Source organism: Andrographis paniculata, unplaced genomic scaffold (assembly GCF_009805555.1).
Source record: "Andrographis paniculata isolate CXL003 unplaced genomic scaffold, ASM980555v1 Contig64END, whole genome shotgun sequence".
Classification (NCBI taxonomy): Eukaryota; Viridiplantae; Streptophyta; class Magnoliopsida; order Lamiales; family Acanthaceae; genus Andrographis; species Andrographis paniculata.
Window position 1 is genome coordinate 2394039 of NW_026137600.1, and position 19802 is coordinate 2413840.

Sequence of the window (19802 nt, forward strand, 5' to 3'; positions counted from 1 at the left end):
CCAGAACATTAATTGTTGGTGCAGTGTTGATGGCACACATTGAGAGGCATGAATCCAGTCTCTTCCCAGCAAGAGAGAGTATGTAGTATCTGCATCCACAATAAAGAAAACAGTGGAGATCTTTTTTGGTCCGACTTCAATTGTGGCAACCATCATACCTTCAGGCTTGGTCGGCTGCCCTGTAAAGCTTGTCATTTCGAATTCCACATGAGAAGATCATGAATTCCTTTCCCTAGCTTCTTGAGAGTCTTCAATGGCATAACATTAAAGACTGCTCCATTATCCACAAAAACCTTTGTGATTGGTTTCCCGCAAATGTGAGCATTAACATACAGAGGTTTCAAATGGGAGATCGCACCCTCTGGAATAGGAGGAAACACTATCGAAGGTGTCTCCGACTGAGACTCGGGATCTGAAGCCTTTGCCCACTCTGTTTCCTCTAATTCGTCATCTGCCAAGAATGCCCATAAAGGTTCGTCCGTAGGATCATCTACCAGACTTGCCCACATACGATTCATACCTGGGAAACGAGGATCTATATCAACTGGTAAAGGCTTTTTATTTCGAGCCCAATTGTTTCCGACTGACCCTGTTTTTCTGGTCGGGTGGTCACGCACTAAAACCTTTTCTTTCACCTCCACATTAAAAGAACCGTCTGGATGGTCCCATTTTTCAGCGACTGGCTTTTCACAAACTTTGAGTCTTTCTTCCGGTCGGCCACTGTTTGGCTGACTTCCTCTTTTTGTTCCGGGGCTTGCCTGAGTTCGTTCCCCTGTTTGTCCACTATTGGCCGAATTTTTTCTTGTTTCCGAACTTGGTTGGATGTCAACCATTGCCGTTGTTACTTTCGGAAACGGTTGCTGGTCTACACCTAAAGTGATGTACTTGAGCCGACCTGTCTTGATGGCTTTTTGAATTTCCTTCCTGAAATGAGTACACTGACTTGTATTGTGTGTGAAAGAATTATGCCACTTACAGTATGGTCTCCCTTTGATTTCTTCTTTAGTGACCAATCTTTGCCCCTTTGGAATACGGATCTGGCCATCAGTCAACAGGATATCAAAGATTTCGTCAGCTTTCGAACTATCAAACGTCGGTTGATCCTTTCCTTCAGACCCTGGTACTGGCTTCAATTTGGGGCATACATAAGGTTTTCCAGAAAGGATTTCAGCTGCCATCTCTTCTGACTGATTAAAATCAAAGTCACATGTTTCTGTTCCCATACTCGCCATATGTTGGCCTCTATTACGCCTGTTATTCTGATCTTCCTCTCTGAACAAAGACTCTAAGCGTCCAGCCTTAGATGCAAGACTTGCCAAATCCTCAACATCCAGTGCAGTGAGTGCCTTTCTTAAGCGAGTATGCATATTTCGGACCACTAAATTGGTCATCTCTTTCTCACTGATTACCGTAGGACATCGCCCTTTCATCAATCGCACCCTTTCTATAAACTGTGAAGCAGATTCTTCTGGATACTGTCTCAATTCTAGTAAATCAGTTAAAGAAACAATTGGTAAAGGATTGAAGAATCTGGCATGAAATGCCATCTCCAGTCCTTCCCACGTCTGAATTTGTCCAGGAGGCAGACTTGCAAACCACGAAAACGCTGTTCTAGTAAGAGATAAACCAAACAGTTGCAACTTATAAAAAGGGTTATTACCAACTTCTCCCAATTGTGCTGTGAACCGACCAACATGTTCTATGGTAGAAGATCCGTCCTCCCCTGAGAATGCATGAAAATCGGGTGGTCGATAATTCCTTGGGAGGGGGTGTTCATTAATGATCCTTTCTGGGAAAGGTCTCTGATATGCAGGGCGGTTAGCCATCTGAGGAGTTAGCCCAAACTGATCCCTTAATATATGTGCAATCTCATCAGGATCTACATGAAAGCGTTGATGATCAGGAACATGGAAAGGATCCTGCACAGGAATATGAATAGGATCATGTATATATCCTCCAGGCCTATCCTCCCTTGTATTGTTCGGCTGCGGACTGGAAACCCTTGGTCCCAGCGGAACAGTGTTGGGAAAAGTCAGAGGAGATTTTCCCCTATCCGTTCGGTTGGGATTTGTGGCACTTGGAAATGCACTATCCACGAATGATGGCCCTGCGAAGTTTGCCTGTAGTCTGGACGGTGATACTCCTGGTGGAGTTTGAGTGGGTTGAAGACTAACCCTTGACAGTGCTTGTTCTAACATGTTCTGCATCAGATTCTGTTGCTCACGCAACATGTTCTGCATAACCAAAGTTTGCTGGTTGTTCATTTGTTGAACATAAGACCTCTAATCAGTTGGTGGTTGTGGGATTTCCCCAGCATTTGGCACAATAGGTGGTGGAACGGATTCTCCCCCCGGTGCCGAAGATGATTGAGGTTGTGAACCTGCCATATGGACCCTTCCGATGATACGGCCGGATCTAAGACGTATGAAATTATCGCCGGAATTGGAATGAGCAATTTTGTCTTGCTCCCACTGTGGTCGCCAATTTGTTGATGTAATTTTTCAACAAAAATAAAGTAAAATTCAAAGATATAGAAAATATCCTTAAACTTGATTAATTAGTGCCTGAGATTAGGAATCTCTAAACACTGTATGGTACAGAAAATAAACTGGAAAATAAAAGACTGAAATTTAAAGTGGTGATCCCCAAATCTGACTTTGCTTTGTTGAAGTTGATTGAAGATGCCTTGCCAAATGATGATCCAAACCCTTAAATATTCTTTGAAGAAACTGTACTGAAAACCGTCGCCCGAACGGTTACAATGTCTCCTTTCCAACCGTCTTCCAACCCTTCTCCTGCTGACACGTGTCCTCAGCAGACCAAAATTATCACTATATTTCACTCTTTGAACCGACCACAGACCTTCCGCCCTTTTGGCCCGACTGCCAATCTACAACCGTATTGGTCCAGCCGCAGAGTCCCGACCTGAGGACCTCCCGACCTGTCCGACCTGAGGACTTTCCGTCCTGAGGACTTTTCGACCTGCGGACTTTCCGACCTGAGGACCTCCCGACCTGCGGACTTTCCGTCCTGATGACTTTGCGTTTTGAGGACCTCCCGACCTGAGGACCTCCCGACCTGAGGACTTTCCGTCCTGAGGACTTTTCGACCTGAGGACCTCCCGACCTGAGGACTTCCCGACCTAAGGACTTCCCGACCTGAGGTCTTTCCGACCTGCGGACTTTCCGTCCTGATGACTTTGCGTCTTGAGGACCTCCCGACCTGAGGACCTCCCAACTTGTATTTTCCTTAGAAATAAACCTATTTTCCTTGAGTTCCCCACGGTGTCCTTCAGCCAGTTCAATCAACTCTATTGCCAGGCCCATTTTTTCTTTCTCCTTGGGCTTTTTAACCTAATTCTAAATTTCATACGTAACAATAATATATTTTTTCTATCCAAAACTTTATGCTATTTAATTAAAAAATTATAATATTTTCATATAATAGTAAAATAAATAAAAAAAAATAGAAATATTATATAAAATTTATTAAAAATGTGATAACAAACTAATTGATAAGTTAAAAAAAAATAGTGTTAATTAATTATTATTTATTAAAATAAATGTAATAAAATATTATTATAAATAAATTATACTACCTTCGTCCTGCTCTAAGGGTCTCATTTACTTTTTTTTTTCTTATTAATCTTTGAATATTAATTATTATATAAAAATGTAATACAAATTGAAAAAAAATGGCAAACATACTTTTATTAGTGTCTTATAATATTATTATAATAAAATCTGTAAGAAAAATATATACAAATATAATGATATTTTTAATATTAAGTACAATAACGCAAAATACAAATGAGACCCTTAGAGCATATAGAGAAAATATATGAATTTAGTTGATAATAAAAACAATTGATACAAGTATCCAGAATGAAATATACTCCTCTGCCATTCTAGTAAGAATGTCATATTTACGTAGACATGAAAATTTAAAAAAAAATATAATTAGTAAATAATTAAAAATTATATTAATAATTATAATTATTATATTATATATAATTATATATTAAAATTAATTTAAATAAATAATTTAATTAATATTAGAAAATTATAATTATAAATTTTAAAATATAATTAAACTGTATAATTATTTTTTAAAAAATATTAACAATATAAGACGGACAAGAAATAAAAAATAAAAAATTATATATTCTCTCCATCTATTATATAAGTATTTATTATTATTATTTTTTTGAGTAATTATTAGCGTCATTTTATATAATATATAATAATATAATATAGTTGGTAAGTATAATATATATGAATGGGTGTGTATGTATGTATGAGTGTATATATATATATATATATTATAGAGAGAGATAGAGATAGTGATAGAGAGAGAAAGCCAAATGGGGTGAAAGGTTAAATTGCATTCCTTGGTCTCTTTGTTCATTTCGTACACCAATATTTATAGGCAACAAGTGGAATGAATGCATGGTTGCTAAAGTGGCCAACAAGGCATCCATACCATACTACATATACACTTTGTAATAGCTATGTGTATAACACTCCCCTTGGATGCCTTTGAACAGAGAATGTGTATCGTTAAGGCCTTACTATGAAAATACCTTGTGGGAAAAAAATCATAGTGAAGGAAAAAGAGTACACCATTCTTGTATTAATGCGCTCCCCCTGTTTTGGACTTTATTTGATGTCTTTCATCCGACGCATTCTAATTCCTTTCACCATTTTGTTGAATGTTGTGGTCGGCAGCGCCTTCGTAAACAAATCTGCAAAATTTTCAGACGATCGAATTTGTTGCACATTAATTTCACCATTTTTCTGAAGATTGTGAGTGAAAAAGAACTTCGAAGATATGTGCTTTGTCCGATCGCCTTTAATATACCCTTCTTTTAATTGAGCTATACAAGCTGCATTATCTTCGAATAATATTGTAGGAGGTAATACATCATCAGAAATCAAGCCACAATTTTTCTGAATATGGTGAGTCATGGACCTCAACCAAACGCATTCACGACTGGCTTCGTGAATTGCCAAAACATCAGCATGATTTGAAGAAGTAGCTGTTATTGTCTGTTTAGCAGATCTCCAAGAGATTGCGGTTCCACCACAAGTAAATAAATAGCCAGTTTAAGATTTTGCTTTGTGCGGATTAGAAAAATAACCAGCATCAGCATAACCAGTTAATTCATTTCGAGATTCACTCGAATAAAATAAACAGAGGTCATGAGTCCCCTGAAGATAACGAAAAATGTGTTTGATACCATTCCAATGACGCTTTGTGGGGGATGCGCAGAACCTGGCCAGTAGATTTACTGAAAAAGATATATTTGGTCTGGTATAATTTGCGAGGTACATTAATGCGCTAATAACGCTGAGATATGGTATCTCGGGGCCAAGTTTTCTTCATTTTCTTCTCTTGGCCTAAATGGATCTTTACTGGGATCAAGGGATCTGACCACCATTAGTGTACTCAGAGAGTGAGATTTATCCATGTAAAATTGTTTTAATACATTTTTGGTATATGTGGATTGATGGATAAATATTCTATTGTTCACGTGATCCACCTGTAATCCCAGACAATATTTTGACTTTCCAAAATCTTTGATCTCAAATTCTTTCTTTAGATATTCAACTGCAATTTGGATCTCTTCTGGAGTTCCAATTAAATTAAGATCATCAACATATATCGCAATAATGACAAAATTTGATCCATTTTTCTTTATAAAGACGCATGGGTATATTGGATCATTAGTATAACCTTCTTTAATTAAACATTCGCTCACACGGTTATACCACATTCGCCTTGATTGTTTAAGTCCATACAATGACCTTTTCAATTTGATGGAATATGATTCCCTTGGGTTTAATTTGTATGCTTCAGACATATTGAATCCCTCAGGGACTTTCATATAAATATCAGTATCCAAGGAGCCTTAAAAATATGAAGTAACTACGTCTAAAAGACGCATGTCAAACTTTTCTTGCACTGCTAGGCTCACAAGGTATCTAAATGTTATTCCATCAACAACCGGAGAGTATGTTTCATCAAAATCTACTCCAGGTCTTTGTGAGAATCCCTGAGCTACAAGACGGGCTTTATATCTCACAATTTCATTATGCTCATTTCTTTTTCATACAAACACCCATTTGTATCTAACTGGTTTAATACCATATGGTGTTTGAACAATTGGTCCGAAGACCTCCCTTTTGTTTAATTAGTCAAGCTCTGATTGAATCGCATGTTCCCATTTTGGCCAGTTAATTCTTTGCCGACATTCATGAACCGATTTTGGCTCTGGATCCTCGTTTTCTTCCACTATATCAAGTGCTAAATTGTATGCGAAGGCATTATCAATAATTGTCTCTTTACGGTTCCAACATTTTTTTGAAGTAATATAGTTAATTGAGTTTTCAATAATCTCATCATGTTCTTCAAGATCGTGTTCTTCTGGAGCAATTATTTCAGGGTTGACTTCCTCGTTAGATTGAGGTTTATCAATGTCATTCCTGATGTTTTCATGATTATCATCATTAATTCCTCTTTTCTTTCGAGGGTGTTTATCTTTGGAACCGAGTGGTCTGCCACGCTTTAAGCGTGTCGCTGATTCATTAGCACTTCCAATTTGTCCATCAGGGACAATTATTTTAGCCGGAGCATTAGCAGCTTGGATATATGATCGAGTGATCTTGCTCGAGTCATTGAAAGCATCCGGTAACTGATTTGCAATATTTTGCAAATGTATAATGCGTTGAACTTCTAGTTCACACTGCTTTGTACGAAGATCACAAAAATTCAATGGAATTTTCCAATTAATATCCATTTTCGGTTTATTTCTGTCTCCCCCTAATGTCGGAAAATATGATTCGTCAAAATGACAATCTGCAAATCTTGCAGTGAATAAATCACTCGTCATAGGTTCAAGATATTTTATAATTGACGGTGATTCATATCCGACATAAATGTCCAATCTACGTTGAGGACCCATTTTTGTACGTTTGGGGGGTGGAATAGGAATATAAACAGCACACCCAAAAATACGTAGATGAGATATATTTGGTTCGTGACCAAATACTAACTGCATTGGGGAATAGTTATGATAGCTTGTCGGTCTCATTCTTATAAGTGTTCCTGCATGTAAGATCGCATGCCTCCAAGCTGAAACGGGCAACATAGACCTCATCAGTAATAGTCTAGAAATTAATTGCAATATTTTAATAAGTGATTATGCCAGACCATTTTATGTATGAACATGAGCAATTAGGTGCTCTACATTAATTACAATCGACATGCAATAATCATCAAATGCATTCGATGTATATTCACCAGCATTATCCAGACGTATAGTCTTAATTGGATTATCGGGGAATTATGCCCGTAATGTAATAATTTGGGCAAGCAATATCGCGAATGCCATATTGCGAGTAGATAATAAACAGACATGTGACCATCTGGTAGATGCATCAATAAGCACCATAAAATATTTAAACGGCCCACACGGTGGGTCTATTGGTCCACATATATCTCCGTGTATTCTTTCCAAAAATGTAGGTGATTCAGTACCTACTTTAGCTGGCGATGGCTTGGTTATCAATTTTCCCTGAGTGCAGGCAACACAGGTTAACTCATTTGAGTTTAACACTTTTTGATCTTTTAATGAATGGCCATGTGAATTCTCAATTATTCGCCTCATCATTATACTGCCAGGATGCCCAAGGCGATCATGCCATATTTGAAAATCGGTAGTCTTTTGATCTACCGTGAGGTGTGTTTCAACAACACCTAATCTGGCATAATATAAGCCAGTAGAGAGTGAGGGTAATCTCTCAATGATGCATTTCCTTTTATCAATGATGGTGATCAATAAAAATTCACCATCGGTATCACTCATAGTTTCAATGTGATAACCATTTTTCCGAATGTCATGAAAGCTCAGTAGATTTCTTCGAGCTTTAGTGGCCAACAGTGCATACTGTATCATAATTTTCGTCACCGCAGGGAGAAATATAATGGCTTCTCCAGAGCCTTCAATTAATTTCGCACTGCCACTTATTGTATTGACATTCATTCTTTCCATTTTCAAATGAGAAAAATATTTTTCGTATTTCAATATAGTATGTGTCGATGCACTGTCAATGAAACACATATTTGCATCATTTTTTTGGCATCCATTTAACCAAAAATAAAATAGGCAAGAGCCCTCGTGCTGATAACATGTTATATAATATATAATAATATAATATAGTTGGTAAGTATAATAATAAGTATAATATATATGAATGGGTGTGTATGTATGTATGAGTGTTTATATATATATATATAGATATTATAGAGAGAGATAGAGATAGTGATAGAGAGAGAAAGCCAAATGAGTGAAAGGTTAAATTGCATTCCTTGGTCTCTTCGTTCATTTCGTACACCTATATTTATAGGCAACAAGTGAAATGAATGCATGGTTGCTAAAGTGGCCAACAAGACATCCATACTATACTATATATACACTTTGTAATAGCTACGTGTATAACACTTTAGTATATATATTACAAAATAATTCTTTTTTAAGCAATAATTAAATAATTGAATTTCTCCTTTTCTAGAAGAAAAGTCAAGTTCTTACTATTATGCTTCTTAGAATCAACCAAATCATAAATTTTCTCAAGGATATCATCATTCATCAATCATTTAGAAATTTGTTTGTTAGGTGTGTTCGTATGTTAAGTTTATTACTCTCTCCCTCTCATAACAAAATTTTTATTTTTTTATTTTAGTCTGTCTCATAACAAAATATTTATTTCTTTTTTAGTTATTGTACTATCTACCTAATATTACAAATACCCTTACAACTTACAATATATTACACAAATGCAATTACATTTATATCACACAATACTAATAAAGTTATTTTAATCATTTCAATTTTATTCCTACTACATTTCAATATAATACTAATATTTCTAAAACCCCGTGCAAAAAGCAAATGGATACATAGTTATGGGACATATGAAGTATTATTATTATTATTATTATTATTATTATTATTATTATTATGTAAAGTATCATCAATTGTCTAGATAATAATAAAAATAATAATATTAATTTTTTTAAAAAATATGTTTACTTGTGAGGTTTTGATTTTGAATAGTGAAATTTTGAATTGAAATAATTGTTTGATGTGATATAAATATGTATTAATGTGATATTTTGAATGTAAAATTAAATTTTAATATAATAAAATAAATAAAAATTAGGCGTTTGATTTTATATTTTTAAAAAATAAAATAAAATAAAAATAATAAAATCAGCTATAAAACTTCATAAGTAAATTCATTACTTTTGACAAAAAGGACACCTTAGTGATTCTACAAACCAATTTATATTTTCAATTATTAGCAGAGTAATGACTTCTTTTATTTTAAAATATATTTATTGAGCAATTTTATAATCTTTAAGAAATCATGTAATGGTGGCGTGTGAATTGAATCTTAAGATTTTTGCTTTTTTTCCCGCACCAGCGAAACTTGTGGTCATGTTATGTAATGTCACCCTCTTTGAAAGACAGTTATTTCTCTATAAATCCCACCTAAATTGTCTATTTTAAATTAGTTACGGGGTTTTAAGTATAAAATAATTATTAAATAATTAAAAAATATATTAATAAAAATAATTATATATTAAAATTAAAACAACTAAATAGTTTAATTAAAATAAAAAATTATAAATTATGAATTTAAAAATATGATTAAAATATATAATTATATTTTTAAAAAAATGATAAATAATGTGAAATAGACATAAATAGAAAAAGTTTGAAAAATTAAGTAGAACAAATGAAATATTAATTTAATTCATTATTAGGGCAATTTCAAGTGATTTTATTTTATTTTATTTTTTTTCTTCAAATATAGAGTTGATGCGGGTGTGTTTCTTTTGATTAATTTGGGAAGAAATTTGATTCGAGTTTAGTATTAAAATAACATTTTATGAGATTTTTATGTAAAATAAATATATATATTTTTTCAAAAATCGCGTAAACAAAATAGTAAAAAACTCGGCGACTTGGGTTAAAGAAACACACCGGTAACGTTACTACCATGCAGCCAATTATTTAATTTGATAATCAACATATATTTAGTAATGGTAGATCTTACAAATATTAAACAAAATATTTTTATAAATAAAATTATATACATTAATCCCTCTTATATATATATTTTTTTCGTTTAATAAATTTATCAGTTACAAATTTTTGCAAAATTAACAAATGATCATTGTTATTTTTCATTAACACTTATTTACAACAAATACTATTACATTTATTATTATTATTATTATTTTTATTTTAACTTCTAATTAATTTTTTAAAAATATCATCAATTATTTTTTTAAAACATCTTTTTCAATAAAATATTGATTTTGTTTTTTTGCCGGACCCAAGTAGATCAAATTTAATGGACAAAGGAAGTACCATATAGACATAAAAAAAAAATCAATATTTAAAAAAGTAAATAAATACATTTATATCTAATTGTAAAAATACTCCTTTCGATCCCTTTTGAAATGAGTCATTTGAGGTTTTGTAATAACTTAAAAAATAATAGTATGTTAGTGGAAGTCTGTAAAAAGATTTGACATTTTTGCCCCCTTGATTTTATAGAAAAAATAAGTGAATGTGTAATTCATGTCGATTCCCGCTATTTTTTGAAAATTCACTTCCAAAAAATACCCCTCCCCGATTTCGCCTCTCCGCTGCCAGACCCAACTCAGCCCACTTATCCCCTTCCCACCTTAACCCCTCCTACCTCGCCACCGCCATGCGCCGCCCCTTCGCCGACTACGTACGCGAAATGTGCGGCCGTCATTGTCGTGTCGGTATCATTCATGATACGATGATGTCCTTCGTCCCCAAAGACGTTGTAGGGATGGATTTATATGAGAACTAGGGGGCAGCTGACCCATTACTCCAATTCCAAAAATATATGTATTTTTTCAATATAAAAAATAATAAAAGTATGTATTTTTTACCAATTTGCTCTCCTCCAATTTTTTATTTTATAGTGTATTGATTTACAATTATAGACTTTAAATTTATTTTATTTTTAGTTAAAAATATTAAATTTTATATAAGTTTGTTGAATTTTTTCAAAAATATTTAATTTTCTCATTTTTTTTTTCTTTTTACTCTGTTGTGCCTAGACAAATTGAAAAAGACAATATTAAATAATTTTTTTAAAAAAATTCGATATTTTGCCACATAAATTCGACATCTAGTTCCGTCACAGCCTCAATCCGCAATGCCCGAAACCTACGCTTTGAATTGCGTATCCGCCTATTATGTTGTAGTTGCGTTGGAGGCTAACAAAAATGCTGCCGCCGCCGCCCGTCGGAACTGAGCTCTTCGCCGAGCTTCATGTTGGGAACACACATAAGGGAAGAGAGAGAAAAACAAATAACAAGATACAAGAATTTAACGTGGTTTGGTCTCACAACAAACCTACATCCACGATCTCGAAACGGGATAATCCACTAAAATATTTATTACAATTTTTGCACGGACAAAATTGAAAAATCCTCCTCACAACAACTCACCAAATCTCAATTTCACTCTCTCTAATTACTAAAGAAAAAACGTTTGTTGTCATCTCTTAAAATAGGACCAAGGGGGTCAATTTATAGGAGCCAATGCCCTACCTTTTTATCACACTTCCGATGTGGGACATGGGAAGTTACACAACAAATCCTCAATCTTCCCATAGTCTCACATATTTCGACCATGTCAAGAAAACTAACTTTCTTCTCTATTTTCTGATTCTTCATATCATTGTTGCTCTCCACATTTGCTCGCAAGGCACATCTATCTAGATAATAGATGTTTTATTTATTCCTCCATTGCATAATCAAACTGTCACCCTTGTACACTTTGCATAGATTTTTAGTGTCAACATATCTATGCTCATGTTAAGCCAACTCGTCCAATAAAATAACATTAGCTCCAACAGTAGACACATACCTTACATTAAAAATTGTTTTATTACCTTTGTGGAGTTTCAAGCGAACTCTTCTAATCCCTTCAATTCGCTGCTTCATCTTATTCCCCATATTGATGTAGCCAAAATCTCCCTTTGTATGTAAAGTATCAAATAAAGTTTGATCTTTATATATATGGACATCGGCACCAGAATCCATCACCCAATTAGAATTATCAACAGGATTTGTATTTAAAAGAAGTAAATCACCTTCATAACTGACCACGTTCGCGGAGTTCTCAACTTTCGACTTACTCTTCAAATTTCTTAGACTTCTCAAGTCTTCTTTAAAAAGTCGACAATGATTTTGAATGTGACCAAGCTCTCTATAGTAATGACACTTAATAGAGCTGTAATCTCTCGGCCGAGATTTCGATCTTCCACCATAATCACTCTTCATTTTTCCTCCATCTTTCAGAAGCCCCCACAGCTAGTATTTGACTCTCCTTTAAAGTGTCTTCATTTCCCATTATCTTGTCATTCTCCTTCAAAGCCGTTATTGACTCATTCAATTTCAATGTAGTTTTTCCAACCAACATTGATTGCACCAACGGCTTGTAGGATTTGGACAATGAAGCTAACAAGAGCAATGCTTGCTCCTGCTTTTTAATTTCCTCTCCTGCATTCAACAGTCGACATACTAGCTCATTAAACTTGTTAGTATGGTCAATTATATTACCTCTTTCCTCCATCTTCAAAGAGTATAAATCCATCTTCATAATCAGATAGTTAGTCAACGTCTTCGTGGCAAATTTACTTTCCAAAGTATCCCACAACCTCTTTGGCGATGTTTCCGTCAACACGGTAACCTTTATCTGTGGGATGAGTGCCAATCGAATCGTTCTAACAGTCTTTTTCCGAATCATACTCCAATCACCTTCTTTCATACTTTCTGGCTTTTCATCTTCCAAGGCAACATCAAGACCTTGCTGCACCAAATAGTCTTGAATTGTGCTTTACCACATAGTAAAATCACTCTTTCCATCAAAGAGCGGAACCTCATATTTCAAAGCAGTGGACATAATGCTTAATAACTCTCCAATAAATAAGCACTTCCAACAACCAAATAAATTGAAGCTAAAAATTAAAGCCAGGAACTCAAATCAGGTAGAACCGACCTTTCTGGCAGGAATTCTGGTGTGTTGCCGGAACCTGCTGTGGAAGTGCAACCTGAACTGCTCGCGTGCCGTCAACTTCTCTCGAAACACCTCTTGCTCCTTCTCACCTCCCTTTGCGAAGATCTCGCTAAAAAATGACCTCTCTCTGATATCACTTGTTGGGAATATACACAAGGGAAGAGAAAGAAAAACCAAATAAAAAGACACGAGAATTTAACATGGTTCGGTCTTACAACAGACCTACATCCACGATCCAAAAATGGGATAATCCACTAAAATATTTATTACAATTTTTGCACGGACAAAATTGTAAAATCCTCCTCACAACAACTCACGAAATTTCAATTTCACTCTCTCTAGTTACTAAAAAAAAATGTTTGTTGTCATCTCTTAAAATAGGACCCAAGGGGGTCAATTTATAGGAGCCAATGCCTCCACCATTCTATCACACTTTCGATGTGGGACATGGGAAGTTACACAACACTTCCGCCGTTCGATGTACATGAAGGGGATGACATTCTCTACTTTGGCTCTTTACAATTAGAAGGGAAGAAATATATATCAGGCGAACTCCACAACACCTGTCAAGTAATCAAACGCCCTTATATCGAAAACTTAGGGATCAAATCCGGGAATCAGAATGGATGGGCGATCGGGCCGATTCTCCCCCTCAACCCGTCTTCACAGCGACAACACGAATCGTTAGAGTGGTTGGATAAACACGAACCGGGTTCGGTTCTTTACGTCTCGTTCAGCACGACAACGTCGCTATGGCACGAAGAAACAACCGAGCTAGTGAAGGGATTGGAGCGGAGCAAAGTGAAGTTTTTGTGGGTACTAAGAGATGCCGACAAAAGAAACATATTAGTCGACGATGGCGGTGAGCCCCGGAGAGAGGCTCTTCCGGAAGGGTTCGAGAAGAGGGTAAAAGGCATGGGGCTCGTCGTGCGCGATTGGGCGCCGCAAATGGAGATTTTGGCGCATCTGTCGACGGGCGGATTTATGAGCCATTGCGGGTGGAATTCGTGCATAGAAAGCATTACCGTCGGGTTGCCGATGGCGGCGTAGCCTATGCATACCGACCAGCCGGCGAATGCGGCGTTGGTAACCCGAGTGCTGAAAACGGGGCTACTGGTGAGACCGTGGACCGCTGATAAAGAAGTAGTGAAAGTGTTGAGCGTCGAGACTGCCGTGAGGTGACTAATAGCGTCGTGAGAAGGCGACAGTATGAGAATAAGGGCTAAGGAGACGGTCGCCGCCGTGCAGGAGGCAATGCAGCCCGGCGGGGCTTCTTGGCTCAAGCTCGACTCGAGCCTAAGGCAGGCTTAGGCCTGGCCCGGCCCAAATTAGTCTATTCTCCAACAAATATTTCAAGGGCCTGGCGGGAATCTTCGACTCCAACTCGATTCGTTTATTGTCCACTTTATAAGGTAGGCTTAGGCCCGGCTAGCCCGCCCGGATCATTGCCTCTTATCCAACAAATATTTCAAGGGAAATATAACTATCGATTACTTTAATTTAATTTAATTTAATTTGATTTGATGCGAATAAATATGATTATTTCAACTTGTGAGACAACATAATATATCCTTGAAGTAATATTAATAATTAAGGTTGACTTCCTTCTATCTTATTTTATTTTTTTAAAATTTTATTTTTTTTTTTAAATGGTGAGAAACTTGCGATTGTTACTTTTCGAGGGGTACGCTATGAATATTTCAGTCGAATTTAATAATTTGTAAAAATAGTTAGCAAAATCTATTGTCATGATATTTTCTCAATTAATTGGACGAGACAATTTGTCTCGCAATTCTGTGACTTTTCATATTGTCACAATGAAACGGCTACGGCAAAGGTTTCGAAACAATTTCCGAGAGTATTCAATTAATTGTCTCATATTTATATAGATTTTGAGACAATTTTTCCGAGACAAATTTATATATTTTTGGTAGTTGACGCACCCTTTTATCTAATTGGTTTAAGGATTAATGGGCAAATGGATCGAGGATACAAGAGATGGACCGATTCGGTGGGTCAAGCTACGGAGTGGACCAACTAATTTTTATTTTTGAGGAATTTGTCGAGTTAGCCCTCGAACGATCAAAATTCTCAACATTTATTATAAATAGATTATACAGCATTAATAATATAAACTTTAAATTAAAGTATAATGAGTTGTAATAAAAATATAAATACTCCTATTAACTATTTTTAATTTTTAATTTGAGCAAATAGCATAGCATGCTGTATTTTTAAATTTAACATTGCAAAAGGTCATCTCAATTATTAATTTATGTACTTTTTAATTTAATTAAAATGATTAGATGTAAATTAAAGGTTAGCAATTGTATTACCTATCTATAATAATAAATACCTTTTCAATTTAAAATATATTTCACAAATACGGTCATTTTTATATTAAACAATAATAATAAGGGTATTTTCGCTTTTTTTACTACAACCTAATATAAACTAATATTAAAAAATCTACGTACAAAAAATAAACGTTACTCTTTATATGGGACGGAGGGAGTATTATATCTACATATATATTTCTAAATTTTTATTTATTTGTATTATAAAAAATTTTATTTTCTACAAAAATAACATATATATTTATAGATTTTATTAAATTATACATATTATAAAAAATTAAATTTACATTTATAATTTAAATTATAAAAATAACATGCCATTGCACAGAGCTTGTCGGGACGTAAAAGCGGCTCGATTTGGCTCCTAAACCCGGGCAACAGTGGCTCCATAGTAGTTTTGGCCAAAAATCCCTTGAAGAATTACACCCATAATTACCAATTCATACTCTAATTTGAGTGTCCAAAAATTTTATGATACTTTTACAAAAATAAAAAGAGTATTTAATCTGACAAAGGTAAAAAAAAAAGTTCGGATAACAATGGAAAATCACCGACTATGTTTGTTTGTAGATTTGAATTTTTTAATAATATAATAATAAAGTAAACAAAAAAATGATGAATACTTTATTATAATTTGTTAAAATAAAAATAATAAAATTATGAATAAATAAATTTATTTATTATAAAATAAGTTATATTTTGCCGTTCATCAATTTTTTTTAATTTTTAATTAAATTTTCAAACATACCACAATTATCTTTTTACTTTTATTACTTTTTAATAAAATATTTATTTTTTTTAATTTTGTGCCAAATTCAAATATTCTAAATTTACCGGAAGAAGGATACAAAAATTTAGAAGATAATAAAAGAAGTACTCCATTCGTCCTAATTAAAACTAAGTATCATTATTTTTAGTAAAAGTAATTCTATACTAATATTAAAATACTCTTAATTTTTATTTAAATTAAAAACATACTATTATATTTATACAAAAAATCAAAGAATAAAAATATCAAAATTTCTTACCAAATTTCACTGACTAATAAAATATTCTATCACAAATCTATTTATTTTTTCATTTTAATACGTCCCTTATAAATGTATATGTTTTCTTTATTACGTTTGAGTGGAAGTACAATTACAAATGTATCTGTTTTCTTTTTTACATTTGAATAGAAATATATCTACAAGTGTATTTGTTTCTTTTTTTTACATGAGTGGATTTACATTTACAAATGTTTTTTTTTTTTTTTTTTTTTTTTTACATTTGAGTGGAAATATATTTACTAAATAAATATATTTACGAATAAAATATTATTTTTTAATCTACTATAAAATAAAAAAAAATAAAAAGAGGGGTGGAGAAAGTATAATTATTCCAAAAAAAAAAAAGAAATATTATTAAGGCACAACAACGCAGCTCACATGCTTACATTAAATGTATCCTAACGTAACACTAACATACAGGGTTGTTTGGCAAATAGCTTTTTGAACAACTTTTAGCTTATTGAACAACTTTTAGCTGTTTGACTAGTCAAAAAGCTAATTTAGGTGTTTGGTAAATTAGCTTTTTGGAATAATTTTTTAGACCCAAAAAGCTAATTTCTGAAAAGCTAACTTACCCAACATTTTGAAATAGTTTTTTCTGTAAATTTTTTTTTATTCCTTAAAAATTTATTATACATTTTACACAAATAAATATATTTTGATTATTTATTTAATTATATTAAAATATTTTATTATATTATAGTTTTACTTTTATAAATTTAAAATAATTAATTTTTATATAAAAATTATTTTAATTGTAAAATATATAAATTTATTAAAATCAACATAAAATAAAAAATATAAATATTAATAATTTATTTTTTTATTAAAATTACATTATATAAATTTTATACTAAAAATAAATTAAATAAATTAAATTTATTGAAAATTATAATTATAATGAACTAATCGATAACTAACATAATAAATATATACACGAAAAATTTATTATTTTATATTTTACATCATTTTCAATAAAAAAATTATTTATATATTTTAATAAATATATATTATTTTTAAAATCTAACTGTAATAAAAATAAATAGTTTTATAACACTTTTACAATTTTCAATAATTAATAACAAAAAATTTAAACATTCTAAACTCAAAAGAACATAATTGAATATATTAGAAATATAATAAAATAGAAATGTCCTCAATTGTCATTTTACGTATAAACAGCTAATATCAAACAGTTGTTTTACCAAACATTTTAATATAAACAGCTAATCGAATCAACTAGTCAAACCAACTAATTGAATCAGCTAAAAACTAACAGCTAATTGCCGAACACCGCCTATTATTTGATCGAATCTAATCATGCAAATTAGACTCCACAAGAAAAAATAAGTAAACTATTAACTAATTGTAATAATGAGCTGTGTGTGTCTGAACTCTGAATCTCATTCATGGCCGATTTATGAAAGCAGCTACTTTAGCAAACATCTTCAGGCTATTCTCCCCATCGGGATTCAGCACACTGAAACCGTGCCCTTCTTCCTCCACCTCCACCGCCTCAATCTCGCCGCCCCAACCACTCTCCGCCACCGCCGCCGTGTACTGCCGCCCCCTGTCCTTCCCCGCCGTGTACACCAACACTCGCCGGCACTTCAGCCCCGACAGCACCTTCAAATCGGCGCTCGGACTCACCCACGCCTCGTCCAGCCCCGTCAGCCCCGGGCACGCGTAGAACCACAGCTTGTCCACGAAGGATTTTGCGGCGCCAGACGGTACTCGACCGACACGGCAACGACCAGGGACGGAGCTACACGGGGACCCGGAGGATCCGCGCCCCCCAAACATGGCGACTGCCCCTTAAATTTCCTTGTCGGAGCATAGCTATGTGAAATCCGGAGGTCCATCCGACCTTCCCTTTGCCCCCCGGGTTTCAACCTCTTGGCTCCGCCACTGGCGACAACGTTGGCTGCCGACGTGAGGGCAATTCCAACCCACTGCATTTTATGCAGTGGGTTGGCAAAAATTGGGGGAGGGGCTCAACCCATCCCCAAATTTTCCTCCATTTTTTGGATCCACTACAGTATTACTCCATTTTTGAAGTAACACTGTACACTTTACTCTATTTTTGGAGTGAAATTTATGTAGTGTTTCGTGGTTTTATGTATTTTTGTTATTTTTCTTTAAATATATTATGTAATTTTATTTTTTTGAAAAATAATGTATAATTTTATTTTATAAAAATGAAATATAATTTTATCTTTCGATAAATGATATATAATTATATAAATTTTTAAAAATAATAGTATGTAATTACATATCTTTGGGTTATATTTTAAAAATAAATTAAAATTGAGGTGTAATTTATAATATAAAAAAAGAATATAAAAAAAATATATTTTAAAGTGAAAAATTGAAGTTTATAGTTATAATAAAATAAAAGTTGGAGAGGACGACATTGCTGGATTGGGTGAAAGAGATAATGAGAGTAATGTGAATGGCTGTGACTGTGTGGCCTTGTTTATAGTTAAGGCTGACTGAGATGGATTATACAAGATTCTTTGAGTAATTTTTTTATCTTATTTTTTATTTTTTTAAGAATGTAAAATAAGTAGCCACTATTTTTTTGGGTTTTTTTCGTAAACTATGGATTGAATTTAATAATTTACAAATTAGATCAATAAGACAAATTGCATTATACTACTAAGGCGAATTGACAGAAAAAATGTAGAGCCGTAATTATGACCTCATGGTTATGAGTCAATCCGACATCGGATCACCTGTTTGGAGGGTTTGTCTGTCACCTCTGTCTAGGAGGGTGACCCATGTCAATGTCTTTTTATTTAATTTTAAATAAAATTCTTCATTTTGCATTTTAGTCCCTCATTTTTTTTATGCGGTTTTTTTTTTTTTCTTGTGATATTCTGCTTCACATTATTAAGCTTACTTCTCATTCAACATTTATCATCGATTTCGCCAGCGATTCACACTCGGTGGTTCTTATTTTTATATTTACTTTTCTCGGAGCTCTCGAATTTCACGGTCATTCCAGCCTTGTTTTTTCTTTTTTTTTTTTAATCTTCAAATACTCGGTCATTGTCTGTGTATTGTAGGTGATCAGAAAGCATATGTACCAACGAATTTATTTCTTTTTTTTTTCTTATATTTTTTACTGCTTCAGGCTCTGTTATTATTATTATTATTATTATTATTATTATTATTATTATTATTATTATTATTATTATTGTTACTGTTATTGTTTATTTATTATAGTTGAAAGCATGTCTATAATCACCAAAGAAAGAA

At 33.5% G+C, this 19802-nt stretch overlaps 1 protein-coding gene and 1 pseudogene across 1 annotated transcript; one reads left to right on the plus strand and one right to left on the minus strand.

Moving 5' to 3' along the window:
* Positions 1–10643: 10643 nt before the first annotated feature.
* On the plus strand, positions 10644–14446 carry LOC127261686 (zeatin O-xylosyltransferase-like; annotated as a pseudogene).
* Positions 14447–17948: 3502 nt separating this feature from the next.
* On the minus strand, positions 17949–18344 carry LOC127261687 (tuliposide A-converting enzyme 2, chloroplastic-like). Its single transcript, XM_051289985.1, has one exon. The coding sequence runs from the start codon at positions 18342–18344 to the stop codon at positions 17949–17951; it is 396 nt and encodes a 131-aa protein (XP_051145942.1).
* Between the last annotated feature and the right edge of the window lie 1458 nt (positions 18345–19802).

Coding starts and splice junctions, on each gene's coding strand:
- LOC127261687 (XM_051289985.1), bottom strand. CDS start 18,344: ATGTTTGGGGGGCGCGGATCCTCCGGGTCCCCGTGTAGCTCCGTCCCT.